General features: G+C 45.7%; 1 protein-coding gene across 1 annotated transcript in view; it reads right to left on the bottom strand.

The window, feature by feature from the left end:
* Positions 1 to 8,257: 8,257 nt before the first annotated feature.
* The window catches only part of LOC106573589 (neurobeachin-like protein 2), a 138,038-nt gene continuing 128,497 nt past the window's right edge, over positions 8,258 to 17,798 (bottom strand). The window contains exons 48-55 of the mRNA XM_082968540.1: positions 17,369 to 17,478; positions 16,599 to 16,771; positions 12,427 to 12,521; positions 12,162 to 12,278; positions 11,815 to 11,976; positions 11,478 to 11,626; positions 11,156 to 11,288; positions 8,258 to 10,428 (exon numbers count right to left, since the gene is read on the bottom strand). Coding sequence (XP_082824666.1) covers positions 10,321 to 10,428; positions 11,156 to 11,288; positions 11,478 to 11,626; positions 11,815 to 11,976; positions 12,162 to 12,278; positions 12,427 to 12,521; positions 16,599 to 16,771; positions 17,369 to 17,478 — 1,047 coding nt within the window. The 3' untranslated portion in view covers positions 8,258 to 10,320. The remainder of the gene's footprint in view (positions 10,429 to 11,155; positions 11,289 to 11,477; positions 11,627 to 11,814; positions 11,977 to 12,161; positions 12,279 to 12,426; positions 12,522 to 16,598; positions 16,772 to 17,368; positions 17,479 to 17,798) is intronic.

Consider the following 17,798-nt stretch of genomic DNA (forward strand, 5'->3'; position numbering starts at 1 on the left):
ATAACAGCTTCTGCTAATGACTAAAATATACATGTAATAGCCCAGACATTATTTAAACTGTTTTCAAATATTCAGGGAAGGCATATGGTATAGCCTCTATATTTTTGGTTTTTGGACAAGCTGCCTCTATGCATATCTTATTTCAGGTACTTCTTCATTTTAGTAGTCTAGAAAGTAGTCTCCCACAGTAGCCTATTGTTACATCCCAAATGGCACCCTATTCCCTATCTAGTGCCCTGCTCAAATGTAGTGCACTAGTTAGGGAATAGGGTGCCATTGGGACATTACAACAGTAGCCTAGCAGAGTTGTAACATATCAGTGACCTTCTCTGTTGATTGTTCTCTCCTGGCTGTCTCTTCTCTTCTGTCTCTCTCTCCAGCAGCCAGACAGTCTTTGAAGTGCTACTACTATTGTGTCTGAGAGACGTCTCCATTTGTCCCCCTCTGAAGTCCCAGGACCCCATGTGGTGCCTTCTTAACTATTTACAAGGTGTGTCATTCACTCAATGTTTGTCTTATAAATCCTTTTGAATCATTTAAAAGATCTAACATGAACTTGAAAAGCTGCTACTTTCTGCATGCCTGGGTCACGCCCATAAAATGGATGACCTCTGATTCTAACTAATAGGCCTATTAAATAGCCCAGACATTATTTAGGCCAAAGCTAAATATCAGTGATATGTCCTTCAACATGCTACTACAGTAGAGCTTAGCCTACATACTGCTATTACAAGTGCTAGGTTATAATATTATACATTGACATCCTAATTATCCTATATAATTTGTATACAACATATACTTTTATAAGCATGTACCTACACTATATATACAAAGTATGTAGACACTCCTTCAAATTAGTGGTTTCGGCTATTTCAGACACACCCGTTGCTGACAGGTGAATAACATCGAGCACACAGCCACGTAATCTCCATAAACAAACATTGGCAGTAGAATGGCCGTACTGAAGAGCTTAGTGACTTTCAAATGTGGCACCGTCATAGGATGCCACCTTTCCAACAAGTCAGTTCGTCAAATTTCTGCCCTGTTAGAGCTGCCCTGTTATAGAGCTGCCCTGTTATAGAGCTGCCCTGTTATAGAGATGCCCTGTTAGAGCTGCCCTGTTATAGAGCTGCCCTGTTATAGAGCTGCCCTGTTATAGAGCTGCCCTGTTATAGAGCTGCCCCAGGCAACTGTAAGTGCTGTTTTTTTGGGGGGGGGTTACCTTTATTTAACTAGTCAGTTAAGAACAAATTCTTATTTTCAATGACGGCCTAGGAACAGTGGGTTAACTGCCTTGTTCAGGGGCAGAACGACAGATTTATATCTCGTCAGCTCAGGGATTCGATCTTGCAACCTTTCGGTTACAAGTCCACTAGGCTACCTGCCGCCCCAAGTGCTGTTATTGTGAAGTGGAAATGTCTAGGAGCAACAACGGCTCAGCCGCAAACAAAATGGTAGGCCATACAAGCTAATAGAACGGGATAGCTGAGTGCTGAAGGGCGTAGCACGTAAAAATCGTCTGTCCTCAGTTACAACACTCACTACTGAGTTCCAAACTGCTTTTGGAAGCAACATCAGCGCAAGAACTGTTTGTCGAGAGCTTCATGAAATGGGTTTCCATGGCCGAGCAGCCGCACATAAGCCTAAGATCACCATGCGCAATGCCAAGCGTCGTCTGGAGTGTTGTAAAGCTCACTGCCATTGGACCCTGGAGCATTGGAAACGCATTACCTGGAGTGATGAATCACGCTTCACCATCTGGCATTCCGACGGACAAATCTGGGTTTGGTGGATGCCAGGAGAACGCTACCTACCCAAATGCATAGTGCCAACTGTAAAGTTTGGTGGAGGAGGAATAAAGATCTGGGGCAGTTTTTCATGGTTTGGACTTGGCCCCTTAGTACCAGTGAAGGGAAATCTTAACGCTACAGCATACAATGACATTCTAGAGGATTCTGTGCTTCCAACTTTCTAGCAACAGTTTGGGGAAGGCCTTTTCCAGTTTCAGCATGACAATGCCAACTAGCACAAAGCGAGGTTCATACAGAAATGATTTGTTTAGATCGGTGTGGAAGAATTTAACTGGCCTGCACAGAGCCCCGACCTCAACCCCATCGAACACCTTTGGGATGAATTGGAACACAGACTGTGAGCCAGGCCTAATCGCCCAACATCAGTGCCCAACCTCACTAATGCTCTTGTGGCTGAATGGAAGTAAGTCCCCGCAGCAGTGTTCCAATATCTAGTGGAAAGCCTTCCCAGAAGAGTGGGGGCTGTTATAGCAGCAAAGGGGGGGACCAACTCCATATTAATGCCCATGCTTTAGGTCATGTAATGTATTTACTAAAACTATAGGCTAAAATCAGTGTTATTCATGTTAATTAAGAGACTGGCGGGGGAGAATATTAGCCACTAATATAAATATCAGTAACCTCTAGGAAAAATAACTATAGGCTTTGAAAGTGACTCGACCACTTGAAGATCTCGGGGCCAAAACGCTGCACATCAGACTCTCACACTGCAAGAGGAACATGCCAACAAAGATTAACAGTGTGACTCAACTGAGGGGAATGTAACAACAAAAAATGCTAGGTACAACAAAAACACAACAGTCAATAAAGCAGCTATCAGCAAAATCAGTGCAAGTGTTAGTTCAAGAAAGGCCAGTACAACATCTGTGAGCTGCTTGTGCTGAAAGTTCCAGTTAACAGATTTCCATTGGTTTATTCTGGTGGTTCGTTCTCTCAGGCTCAGCTCTGTTTCCAACCAACCTTGTAAAAATGTTTTTCTAAAATGACTCTTGCAGTGAAATACTGTATGGATACTACTGAGTATACAAAACATTAAGAACACCTGCTCTTTCCATGACAGACTGACCAGGTGAATCCAGGTGAAAGCTATGATCCCTTATTGATGTCACAAGTTAAATCCACTTCAATCAGTGTAGATGAAAGGTTAAAGAAATATGTTTAAGCATTAAGACAATTGAGACATGGATTGTGTGTGTGTCATTCAGAGGGTGAATGGGCAAGACAAAATATACATTAGGAAGGTGTTCCTAATGTTTGATATACTCAGAGTACAGTTACAGTATACATAAAAAATAACCACTACTACTTTATACATTTTCAAAACAGTTTACTTCACAAAAAGTGAGTTTATCGTACATTTTCTGGACTAAATCCTTGCGACAACAATAGGCTACAGTCAGTGATCACTATGTGGTACCCTACTTTTGAGAAGAAAAAGAAATGCACACCTATTAAGGCGACGTTTCTAGCTGTCTGCATCAGGGTATGATCACCAGGGTATGATCACCAGGGTATGATCACCAGGGTATGACCACCAGGGTATGATCACCAGGGTATGATCAGCAGGGTATGCCCATCAGGGTATGCCAATCAGGGTATGCCCATCAAGGTATGCTCATCAGGGTATGCTCATCTGGGTATGCTCATCTGGGTATGCTCATCTGGGTATGCTCATCTGGGTATGACCATCTGGGTATGACCATCAGGGTATGATCATCAGGGTATGACCATCTAGGTATGACCATCAGGGTATGACCATCAGGGTATGATAATCAGGGTATGACCATCTGGGTATGACCATCTGGGTATGACCATCAGGGTATGACATTCAGGGTATGACATTCAGGGTATGATCATCAGGGTATGATCCTGATGAAGACAGCTTGGCTGTCGAAACGTTGGATATTACATTTTTGCATCTGAGCTCCTAGAGTGTGCGGCTCTCCCTTATTTTCAAGTACCCTACTTTTGACCAGGGCCCATAGGACTCTGGTCAAAAGTAGTGCACTACGTAGGGAATAGGGCACCTTTTTGGACATAGACTTTGTCAGCGATGACTAGGTTCTCCAGACCATCAACATCCTCATATTGTCCAGTGGCTGGGGTGGAGGTCAGTGGTCAGGCCGTGGTCATCATACCAGGGTGAGAAATAGCAGCTCAGCGTAAAGGACATAATAAAACCCTGGTCTGTCTGTCCGAGAAGACACATGGAGGGAGGGAGGGAGGGAATTGAGAGAGCTAGAGGTCAGAGCGGAGGATAGTTAGATAGTTTGAGGGTAGTTGTGGTTCTGGTCAGGAAGACCACCAAGACAGGGGGAGCTGATGATATCCACCCTCCTCCTCCCCCTGACCTCCACCCTCCGCTTCCCTCAGTCTCCCCTCAGGACGAGAGGTCAGGCAGTAATACAACCCTGATCTGTCTGTCCTACAGCCAAGAATACACAAGGAGGGAGGGAGGGAGGGAAGGGAGGGAAGGGAGGGAGGGAAGGGAGGTAGGGAGAAGAGAAAACAGGGAGCGAGGGAAGGAGAGAAGAAGACAGGAAGGGAGGGCAGATGAGAAGACAGGGAGGGAGAGCGAGAAGACAGGGAGGGAAGGAGGGAGGGAGAACAGGAAGGGAGGGTGAGAACAAGACAGGGAGGGAGAGGAAACAGTGAGGAAGGGAAGGCGAGAAGACGGAGGGAGGGAGGGAAGGCGAGAAGACGGAGGGAGGGAAGGAGAGAAGACGGAGGGAGGGAGGGAAGGAGAGAAGACAGGGAGGGAAGGAGACAAGGAGACACAGGGAGGGAAGATCTCCCCTCAAGACAGGAGAGGTCAGGACACTATGGGCCCTGGTCAAACGTAATGTTCTAGATAGGAACTTTGGGATACAACCTCTGTCTCCCACCACCATCAGTCTCCAGTCAGGGCTAGAGAGGATAGGACAGGAGGAGCAATCTACCTGCTAGAACCAAGAGCAAGGTGTCAAGCCCTCCTCCCATTGTCAACAGGACTACATCAGAGGGAGAATAGCCTCTGTATCCCTCCTCCCCTCCTCCCTCCCTTCCTGACTTCCCCCCTCTTCTTCTCTGCTTGTATTGACTGGAAGGGCTACAGGCCTGTTTACCCCCCTCCCCTCCCTACGGCCTGCTGAACTGTCCCCTTGAGGTGTTTATGGGCCGGCTGACAGGATGTTGGCTCAAAGGATCCTCTTTAAGTAAATGTGGTGTAGCTGCTGTTACCTTTTCAACAAAAACATAACTCTACAACAGAAAAACTGTTGAGATGAGTGGTAGAATAAGCAGCGTTGAAATGTTCTCTCCCTCTGAGTGAATGAATAAATGTGACTGAATGATCTTCTGTATTGACAACAAAATGGGCTGAGTTGAAGAAGTAACATCAGATCGGCACTGTCTTGCTTTGATGATCCTCACACTGGAGAAAATGATCATCTCAGAGAATTATCTTGAAGGTGTGAGCTGTGTGCTTATGGAAAAGTTACACGACAGACAAGCACTTTGATTAGAAAAGCTTGTTATTTCAACAGCTTAGAAGAACATTAGAGACATCAAAACAGTAGGTCAGAAGCAGTAGAACAGGTCCAAACCAAGACAGGCCTGCCCTCACCTTACCTCACCTGCCCTCACCTTACCTCACCTGCCCTCACCTCACCTCACCTGCCCTCACCTCACCTCACCTGCCCTCACCTCACCTGCCCTCACCTCACCTCACCTGCCCTCACCTCACCTCCCCTCACCTCACCTCACCTGCCCTCACCTCACCTCACCTGCCCTCACCTCACCTCACCTGCCCTCACCTCACCTCCCCTCACCTGCCCTCACCTCACCTGCCCTCACCTCACCCTCACCTGCCCTCACCTTCCCTCACCTCACCTGCCAAGCCCTCACCTCACCTGCCCTCACCTCACCTGCCCTCATATCACCTCCCCTGCCCTCATATCACCTCACATCACCTCACCTGCCCTCACATCAGGCTTCAGTTGAGATTGTGCTGGGTGCAAATGAGCACACTTTTTAGTCTCTCTCAGATATGTACAGTATTTATATGGGATGCATCCCAAATGGCACCCTATTTCCTATGTAGTGCTCTACTTTTGACCAGGACCCAAAGTAGTGCACTATGTAGGAAATAGGGTGCCATTTGGGACATAAACATTAAGTCAGGAGAAGTTGCCCCGGACGCTGATCTTAAGGAGTCCGCATGTTTCCCAGCCAAAACAGTTTGGACGTGTTTGTGCATATTAATTATCTAATGTTAGCTAAATGTACTAATGAATACATTAACATTTAATTTAAATTGACAATTCTGTTTACTGTCTTGTGCACGTTTTAAATGAACACAATACAAAGATGTCAGCAACAGGTGACGTGCAGGAGCTTGCAGGGATTTGTAGTCTTGCATGATGTCAACTTTGATGCTAATTAGCATTTTAGAATCAAAGTAAATAGAGCCGAATATATTGATAAAAGTCACCTTGTCCAATAGAGATTTACATGGTTATCAAAACATCACACCAGGGTAAGCCTACACGAAACACAGCCCTTATTTTAAGTGTATCTAAAATCCCCTATGGGAAAAATGTATGGTGGAAAAACGACTGGAACCATTTCCCGGTTTGACCGCTAGGTTTTATGGGTATTATAACACCTCCACTGTGGGGCTCTATAAAGTCTGTTGTCATTCAATGAGAAATGACACGTTTTCATGCAAATTCTTTCATTGTGAAATACTGCACCAAACATCTTAGTTAGATGTAAAATTGCAGTGGTGTAAAGTACTTAAGTAAAAATACTTTAAAGTACTACTTAATTCGTTTTTGGGGCTATTTGTACTTTACTATTTATATTTTTTTACTACTTTTACTCCACTACATTCCTAAAGAAAATAATATACTTTTTATGACCAAACATTTTCCATGACACCCAAAACTACCCGCTACATTTTGAATGCTTAGCAGGACAGGAAAATTGTCAAATTAAACGCGCTTATCAAGAGAACATCCCTAGTCATCCCTACTGCCTCTGATCTGGCGGACGAACTAAACACAAATGAGTAGTTTGTAAATTATGTTGGAGTGTGCCCCTGGCTATCCGTTAATTAAAACTACAAGAAAATTACGCCGTCTGGTTTGCTTAATAGAAGGAATTTAAAATGATTTTTTACTTTTGATACTTAAGTATATTTTAGCAATTTCATTTACTTTTGATACTTGAGTATATTTAAAACCAAATACTTTTAGCCTTTTACTTAAGTAGTATTTTACTTTCACTTAAGTCACGACAATTGAGTACTTTTCCCACCACTGTAAAACTGCGCGACTAAGATCTCCTCGGCAAAAACGTAAAAATGTATGACAGATTTCTAAAGTTATTTTAGATTCATTCTGATTATTTTGAGGAAGTGTGTACTGGCTACGGCATTTCAAAATGGACAAACAGTACTATTTCTATTTTTTCAAGCAAAGGTCTTTTAGGGGTGTATGCGAGCACATACGTTCGGTCTTTAGATACATTTTTCATTTTCCCCATTATCATTTAAGGTTAGAATCTGGGAGTGGAATCTGATCCTAGATCAGTGTTTAGGGGCAACTTCTACCTGGAGTTCTTTATTCAGCAGTAGTGTCGTGGGGCTCAGGGACTGTGGTGCGGGACACAACTTCTACCTGGAGTTCTTTATTCAGCAGTAGTGTCCTGGGGCTCAGGGACTGTGGTGTGGGACACAACTTCTACCTGGAGTTCTTTATTCAGCAGTAGTGTCCTGGGGCTCAGGGACTGTGGTGCGGGACACAACTTCTACCTGGAGTTCTTTATTCAGCAGTAGTGTCGTGGGGCTCAGGGACTGTGGTGCGGGACACAACTTCTACCTGGAGTTCTTTATTCAGCAGTAGTGTCCTGGGGCTCAGGGACTGTGGTGCGGGACACAACTTCTACCTGGAGTTCTTTATTCAGCAGTAGTGTCGTGGGGCTCAGGGACTGTGGTGCGGGACACAACTTCTACCTGGAGTTCTTTATTCAGCAGTAGTGTCCTGGGGCTCAGGGACTGTGGTGCGGGACACAACTTCTACCTGGAGTTCTTTATTCAGCAGTAGTGTCCTGGGGCTCAGGGACTGTGGTGCGGGACACAGACCTGGGTTCAAATACTACTTTTAATCTTTCAAATATTTTGAGCGTTTGCTCTAGCCTGCCAGGAATGTCAAATGGCGTTTCACATTTTGGGACTATTCTATTGGATCCATCAAATCAGGCATGCTCAATCAAGCTCAGATAAAGTATTTTTCATGATTCTGCATAGTATTTGAACCCAGGTCTGGTGAGAGATCAGTCAGGAGGATAAAAGTTCATGAACTCAGAGTTCCATAGGTCCTATTCCCTATATAGTGCACTACTTTGGACAAGGGCCAATAGAGAAACTACTGACAATAGACAATAAAGCAAACAGACACGTATCATTTCTGCAGGCATTTCAGGCACACCTTTTCAATAAAACCCAGAAGTTCTGTCAACATCACAGCCAGATCATTAACATAGACATGTAATAATGCATTACCATATATTGTGACCCTTGACCTTTTAAACACATAGCATAGCGACACAGTAAAACAACCATCAAAGTTACAGTAATATTAACCTCGTTCCCAGGCTCGAGTGCTACTGAGAGAGCCGGAATGGTGGAAAAGATTACAGCAATATTCTCTCTTTTTCTCAAAAATTCACTCTCCATCCAATCACAGATGACAGTCTGTTAGTAGAGACGTTAGCTGGTAGATGCGATTTTGTTGCCATTGCATTTCCTCAACAGTTCCCTTTTGTCTTTGTGACTGAGTCCCAAATGCCACCATATATGGGGCCCTGGTCAAAAGTAGTGCACTACACATGGTGCTATTTGGGACGCTTCCTTTGCGTCTCTCCCATCCCAACATGACAGTGCATAACAATAGTCTCTCTCCAACCCAACCGCAAAAAAAGGGGGGTTTTCACAGGAAGTACATTCCTCTACTGGCTCGTTGGGAGCCCAAGTCTATCTTTCCACCCATGTGTTCTACAGACACCACGACTGCGTCTCAAATCGCACCCTATTCCCTATATAGTGCAGTGCTTTAGACCGGAGCTCTGAGCAAAAGTAGTGCACTATAATAGGGGAAAGGGTGCCATTTGGGACACAAGCCATCTCTAGTTCAAAAGGGTTCAACTCAGTGCTTCAGAAAAGAACAAGATAATAGCAGTATAAAAGGTTAAATAGCCCTGATGGACGAGGACACTTTAACAGCTGTCTGTCTAGCAGTTTACCAACAATATGACGGTTAGTTACAAGTGATGCAGATTTGGTTGCCGAGGACACGCAGGTCCTTACGAAGACTGTAAAACACCGGGCTGCTACAGAAGTAAAAGTGATGGACAGAGCAGGAGGAGGGAGGGAAAGACGGCAGGCAGATGAGAGACTGAGAAAAGAAGGAGGGGATATTCTCGTGCCAATCAGTGCTGGAGGAAAAGATGACAGGTACTTTTCAGTTACAACAAGTTTGAAACAATAACAAGGAAGGAGGTATTCTCTGCTGGAAAATAGTATCTGTGTAAGGAGTGAAGATGAAGACCACCGACAAACTAAATGAGTCATCAATTAATGCAACACATCAGTAACACACAAGACCAATTAAACCAATCATCTAAACCAGTAATGTGAGCTGCACATACAGATGCTATATACCGTACATGTCATAAAACATCTCTTCTCTCCTATTTAAGGCAACAGTGATTCATTTGTTGTGAACATCACCATCCATCATGTGACAATCTGACAATACAAACCGCACATACTGTCTGGACCACTCCAAACGGGTTATTGCATTTTATTTTCAGCAGGACTGCACACATGTAGAGAGAGAAATCCCACCCTCTAGTGGTAGACACTGGTACTTCACCATGGAAATCTCTTGCAACTTTATAGTTCTCAAGTTTCAAGGAATTTTAGACAAGGTGCCATTGCCACACAACTGGCCTTGGAACAACCCAGTAAAAGGGGTCGGAAGCCACATAACAGAGTCTCCTCTCTTGTCTACAAAACACGAGTAATCTTTGGAATGATGCCTTTTTAAAAATAGAGTATAAAACCACCTAAATCAAAAAATATTTTATTTTCCCTTTTGTAGAAAAAAAAGCCTTGGTTTATCGTGTCTCTCTCGGAGAGCTCAGAGGCTTGAACCCATAGAGGTTTGGACCCATAGAGGTTTGGACCCATAGAGGTTTGGACCCATAGAGGTTGGAGAGGCCGTTTAACAGTCAATCAGTCCAGTAAAGTTCTGGGTGGGCTTTCTGACGCCAACATCCAGGGTCTCTACTCCCTTCATTCTGACCCAGCAAATCCACTGCTGGTGGGTAGAAAAAGGTCTGCTGTACTTGACAAGAACCCAATAGGCACTATATAGGAATAGGATGCCATTTGGGTGTCGGCCATCAACCAATAACCAAGCCTCGGCTACGATAATATTGCCTTCGTATGTTTTCATGGCGACCCTCACTTCCCAGAAGTCTCAGTGGGGTTGTATTCTGTCTCTCCTGAGGAAACCTGAGAGATTCGGCGCGTTGAGCCCCACAGCCGACGGGAAAACTGACCCGAACGTACCTAGAGAGAGACAGAGAGATACAGAGAGAGAGAGAGAGATACAGAGACAGAGAGAGAGATACAGAGAGAGAAATACAGAGAGAGAGATACAGAGAGATACAGAGAGAGAGTGAGAGAGAGATACAGAGAGATACAGAGAGAGATACAGAGACAGAGAGAGATACAGAGAGAGAAATACAGAGAGAGAGATACAGAGAGAGAGTGAGAGAGAGATACAGAGAGATACAGAGAGAGAAATACAGAGAGATACAGAGAGAGAGAGAGAGAGAGAGAGAGAGAGAGAGAGAGAGATACAGAGACAGAGAGAGAGATACAGAGAGTGAGAGAGAGATACAGAGAGAGAGAGAGAGATACAGAGACAGAGAGTGATACAGAGAGAGAGATACAGAGAGAATGAGAGAGAGAGATACAGAGAGAGCGATACAGAGAGAGAGAGAGAGATACAGAAAGAGAGAGAGATACAGACAGAGAGAGACAGAGAGAGAGACAGAGAGAGAGACAGAGAGAGAGACAGAGAGAGAGAGAGAGACAGAGAGAGAGAGAGAGAGAGAGACAGAGAACAGGTCACACTGAGCATGTGTTAACAGTAGGAGAATGTAACTATCAGGGTAAGGGATGTTATTGAAGTAAAGATAATGTTGTTATCATCTAACATGAATTCCAGATGGAATAGAAGGTCAGGAGCAAGTTGTTGTGGAACAGTGTGCATTAGGGAAGCAGACGTTACCTCCTGTGGTTTCCCAGCCCCCACCACGATGAGCTTTCCATCCTGCAGGCCCACCAGGATGTGGCTACTCTCTCTGGTCACCGACACACTCCTCACAGCCACCTTCAACGGCAGAGCCACCGCCAGCGCCAGACTGCACACACACACACACACACACACACACACACACACACACACACACACACACACACACACACACACACACACACACACACACACACACACACACACACACACACACAGATGAATGAATGTTATGGAAGGTGGTGTAGTCTAATTGAAGTGTGCTGGTGATGGCCATACACACTGTTGCATGTCTCACCTGTACAGGTCTCTGATGTGTAAGTTTCCCTGCTGGGTTCCCAGGATGATGTACTCAGGGACCAGGTAGAGAGCTGTCACCTCTTCCTCCAGGCTGACAGACGACAGCAGACAGCCGTTCACAGAGTAAACATGGAGGGAGTACTTCTCCTTTAATACAGGACAGAGAGACAAGAAGGAAGAGGGGTACAATGAAATAAAATATAAATACAGTTGATTAGTTTGTGTGTGTGTGTGTGTGTGTGTGTGTGTGTGTGTGTGTGTGTGTGTGTGTGTGTGTGTGTGTGTGTGTGTTTGACTGAATGACACTGTTGATCATGAATGTGTGTGTTCCGTACCTTTCCAGCAGTGTGTCCCTCCAGGGCAGTCTGTGCCACGATGTGGCCCTCCATGCCCACCTGCAACCCAGTGACCCGGGCAGGCAGGCAGCTCTCACCGGGCGGACGCAGGGTACGGAGAAACTGGCCACGACGTACACTGTGGATTATCAGTGTACCATCCTGAGAGAGAGAGAGGGAGGGAGAGAGGGAGGGAGAGAGAGAGGGAGAGAGAGAGAGAGAGAGAGCGTAAGAAACCAAATGTGACAGTCTGCACCCTGGATAATTTCACTCAAACTGGAATGAAGGGCTCTCTCAAATCCCAGATTTCCCCTTTAACACACCATATCTGACCCCTGACCTCTCACCTTTGACCCAGAGACAGCCATGTCCAGCTCGGTGCTGATGGCCACACAGGTGACCTCCTGGTCGTGTCCACAGAGGACCTGCACTGGACGAGGAGAGAGACCACTGGAGAACTCACCCTGGGAGAGGAGAGAGCGGGGGGAGATTAAACCTTTTTGACTCTCCATCAGAAATATGAAGATAATTAGGAGATCATTTGTACCCTGCTTATTCTACTAGTGCCACTGATTTCCTAAGACCTGTGATAGTGGAAGATGAAAGTCCTACCTGCTGTAGAACCTGCCACACGATACAGGATGTGTCTCTGGAACCAGATATGAGGTAGATACCACAGAGGTCCAGAGCCAGACATGTCACCACATCTACAGGACAGACAGGACAGACAGGACACTCATCACTATCAGACATGTCACCACATCTACTGGACAGACAGGACAGACAGGACACTCATCACTATCAGACATGTTACCACATCTACAGGACAGACAGGACACTCATCACTATCAGACATGTTACCAGGTCTACAGGACACTCATCACTATCAGACATGTTACCAGGTCTACAGGACACTCATCACTACCAGACATGTTACCACGTCTACAGGACACTCATCACTATCAGACATGTTACCAGGTCTACAGGACACTCATCACTACCAGACATGTTACCAGGTCTACAGGACACTCATCACTACCAGACATGTTACCACGTCTACAGGACACTCATCACTACCAGACATGTTACCACGTCTACAGGACACTCATCACTATCAGACATGTCACCAGGTCTACAGGACAGACAGGACAGACAGGACACTCATCACTATCAGACATGTCACCACGTCTACAGGACAGACAGGACACTCATCACTATCAGACATGTTACCACGTCTACAGGACAGACAGGACAGACAGGACACTCATCACTATCAGACATGTTACCAGGTCTACAGGACAGACAGGACACTCATCACTATCAGACATGTCACCACGTCTACAGGACAGACAGGACACTCATCACTATCAGATATGTTACCAGGTCTACAGGACACTCATCACTATCAGACATGTTACCAGGTCTACAGGACACTCATCACTATCAGACATGTTACCACGTCTACAGGACAGACAGGACACTAATCACTATCAGACATGTTACCAGGTCTACAGGACACTCATCACTATCAGACATGTTACCACGTCTACAGGACACTCATCACTACCAGACATGTTACCACGTCTACAGGACACTCATCACTATCAGACATGTCACCAGGTCTACAGGACAGACAGGACAGACAGGACACTCATCACTATCAGACATGTTACCAGGTCTACAGGACAGACAGGACACTCATCACTATCAGACATGTCACCACGTCTACAGGACAGACAGGACACTCATCACTATCAGATATGTTACCAGGTCTACAGGACACTCATCACTATCAGACATGTTACCAGGTCTACAGGACACTCATCACTATCAGACATGTTACCACGTCTACAGGACAGACAGGACACTAATCACTATCAGACATGTTACCAGGTCTACAGGACACTCATCACTAGCAGACATGTTACCACGTCTACAGGACACTCATCACTATCAGACATGTTACCACGTCTACAGGACACTCATCACTATCAGACATGTTACCATGTCTACAGGACACTCATCACTATCAGACATGTCACCAGGTCTACAGGACAGACAGGACAGACAGGACACTCATCACTATCAGACATGTTACCACGTCTACAGGACAGACAGGACAGACAGGACAGACAGGACACTCATCACTATCAGACATGTCACCACATCTACAGGACAGACAGGACACTCATCACTATCAGACATGTTACCACGTCTACAGGACAGACAGGACAGACAGGACACTCATCACTATCAGACATGTTACCAGGTCTACAGGACAGACAGGACAGACAGGACACTCATCACTATCAGACATGTTACCAGGTCTACAGGACAGAGAGGACACTCATCACTATCAGACATGTCACCACGTCTACAGGACAGACAGGACACTCATCACTATCAGATATGTTACCAGGTCTACAGGACACTCATCACTATCAGACATGTTACCAGGTCTACAGGACACTCATCACTATCAGACATGTTACCACGTCTACAGGACAGACAGGACACTCATCACTATCAGACATGTTACCAGGTCTACAGGACACTCATCACTATCAGACATGTTACCACGTCTACAGGACACTCATCACTATCAGACATGTTACCACGTCTACAGGACACTAATCACTATCAGACATGTTACCATGTCTACAGGACACTCATCACTATCAGACATGTCACCAGGTCTACAGGACAGACAGGACACTCATCACTATCAGACATGTCACCATGTCTACAGGACAGACAGGACACTCATCACTATCAGACATGTTACCACGTCTACAGGACAGACAGGACAGACAGGACACTCATCACTATCAGACATGTTACCAGGTCTACAGGACAGACAGGACACTCATCACTATCAGACATGTCACCGCGTCTACAGGACAGACAGGACACTCATCACTATCAGATATGTTACCAGGTCTACAGGACACTCATCACTATCAGACATGTTACCAGGTCTACAGGACACTCATCACTATCAGACATGTTACCAGGTCTACAGGACACTCATCACTATCAGACATGTTACCACGTCTACAGGACACTCATCACTATCAGACATGTTACCAGGTCTACAGGACAGACAGGACAGACAGGACACTCATCACTATCAGACATGTTACCAGGTCTACAGGACAGACAGGACACTCATCACTATCAGACATGTTACCAGGTCTACAGGACAGACAGGACAGACAGGACACTCATCACTATCAGACATGTTACCGGGTCTACAGGACAGACAGGACACTCATCACTATCAGACATGTTACCAGGTCTACAGGACAGACAGGACACTCATCACTATCAGACATGTTACCAGGTCTACAGGACAGACAGGACACTCATCACTATCAGACATGTCACCATGTCTACAGGACAGACAGGACAGACAGTACACTCATCACTATCAGACATGTTACCAGGTCTACAGGACAGACAGTATCTCTCATCTCTATCTGGACAACAGAAACAACAATAGAACTATGTCATCTCTTTGGGGGCTGATCTAGAATCAGACCCCCCTGTCCAAGTAACCTTACTGATCTAGAATCAGATCCCCCCTGTCCAAGTAACCTTACTGATCTAGAATCAGATCCCCCCTGTCCAAGTAACCTTACTGATCTAGAATCAGATCCCCCTGTCCAAGTAACCTTACTGATCTAGAATCAGATCCCCCCTGTCCAAGTAACCTTACTGATCTAGAATCAGATCCCCCCTGTCCAAGTAACCTTACTGATCTAGAATCAGATCCCCCTGTCCAAGTAACCTTACTGATCTAGAATCAGATCCCCCCTGTCCAAGTAACCTTACTGATCTAGAATCAGATCCCCCCCTGTCCAAGTAACCTTACTGATCTAGAATCAGATCCCCCCTGTCCAAGTAACCTTACTGATCTAGAATCAGATCCCCCTGTCCAAGTAACCTTACTGATCTAGAATCAGATCCCCCTGTCCAAGTAACCTTACTGATCTAGAATCAGATCCCCCCTGTCCAAGTAACCTTACTGATCTAGAATCAGATCCCCCCTGTCCAAGTAACCTTACTGATCTAGAATCAGACCCCCCTGTCCAAGTAACCTTACTGATCTAGAATCAGACCCCCCTGTCCAAGTAACCTTACTGATCTAGAATCAGACCCCCCTGTCCAAGTAACCTTACTGATCTAGAATCAGATCCCCCCTGTCCAAGTAACCTTACTGATCTAGAATCAGATCCCCCCTGTCCAAGTAACCTTACTGATCTAGAATCAGATCCCCCCTGTCCAAGTAACCTTACTGATCTAGAATCAGATCCCCCTGTCCAAGTAACCTTACTGATCTAGAATCAGATCCCCCCTGTCCAAGTAACCTTACTGATCTAGAATCAGATCCCCCCTGTCCAAGTAACCTTACTGATCTAGAATCAGATCCCCCCTGTCCAAGTAACCTTACTGATCTAGAATCAGATCCCCCTGTCCAAGTAACCTTACTGATCTAGAATCAGATCCCCCCTGTCCAAGTAACCTTACTGATCTAGAATCAGATCCCCCCTGTCCAAGTAACCTTACTGATCTAGAATCAGATCCCCCCTGTCCAAGTAACCTTACTGATTTTGATCTAAAAGGCAAAACTGATCCTAAAACTCTTACTCTGAGAAAATTGAAACATGATCTCCTCTCCATCCGTCCTCCCTCCCCTTCCACCCGTCCTCCCTCCCTCCCCGTCCTCCTTCCCTCCCTCCCCGTCCTCCCTCCCTGTCCTCCCATCATTCTCCGTAGCTCACCGATGTGTCGGCAGATCCTGCCCACCAGTTTGCCCTTTCCCAGCTGGGTGACTCGGAGGCTGCAGTCCCAGTGTCCTCCGCTGAACAGCAGACGACCATCGTTGGACACCACCAACACCTGGGTACTGAGATCTACCCCTGGGGCGAAGAGACCGCTGAGGAACCGCTGGGTTCTGCAGGAGGGAGGAGAGAGAAGAGCGGAGGTTGAGTAAACCTAGTAATGATTTACATTAACGGGCCTTTAACTGAAGGAACAGAGACGTTGTTGAAACCAATATGTTTCTATAGTTGTGGCATGTTAATATACACAAATGGTGATTTGTCCTTTAACATTTCCTAGCAGAAAGATGTTTATCAATGAAAAGGAACTCAAGTGTTTCCCATTCAGACTAATCCCAATAAGACACATGTTTATAGGGCCAGTGAAGTTCTAACGCTCCAGCCTCATAAAACACAGACTTCTCCATCCATTTAAACTTGTGCTTTGAAGTCACATGAATAAAAGCAAGCAGCTGAGCTGGGGACCAGATGGGATGGCTACACACTACACAGTCTGAGTCCCAAATGGAACACTAGGCCCTATTTAGCCCACTCCTTTTGACCAGAGCCCATAGGGTCCTGTAGGGCACTATATATGGAATAGGGTGCCATTTGGGATGCAGCCACACTGTGGGTGGTGGGGTCCTCCTTATACTTTTCTCTGTGTTTAGAGTGGGATTTACTTTTTGTTGTCATTTATTGGCAGGCATTTTGTAGGGCCACTAACTTACTTGGGATTGGCCACGGTGGGGTCCTTGGTGAAGGTGAAGTAGTTGGCGATGCTCTTATCGTAAGGCAGCCAGCTGTGGGTCCCAATCAGACCGTTAGAACTCACTGTCACCTACAGGGAAGGAAGAGAGCAGGGAGGGACACAGTCAAAAGAAGCCCCATACTGCACTAGGGTTAAACAATTCTGGTAACTTTCCCCCAAATTCCTGCATTCCCAGACCCCTCCTCATTCCAGGAGTCTACCAACTGGGATTTCTGGTTAACCTGAGAAAGTTACCGGACTTGTGCAACCCTGTGCTGCACCTCTGTATCTCTTCAACCAAGCAGAAAGGTCCAAAACCTTTAGCACACCTTGTTGAGTGTGAATGTGTTGTTTGATGTAGCTGTGTTGAGTGTGAATGTGTTGTTTCATGTAGCTGTGTTGAGTGTGAA

This window comes from Salmo salar, chromosome 02, assembly GCF_965601325.2.
Source record: "Salmo salar chromosome 02, fSalSal1, whole genome shotgun sequence".
NCBI classification, from domain to species: Eukaryota; Metazoa; Chordata; class Actinopteri; order Salmoniformes; family Salmonidae; genus Salmo; species Salmo salar.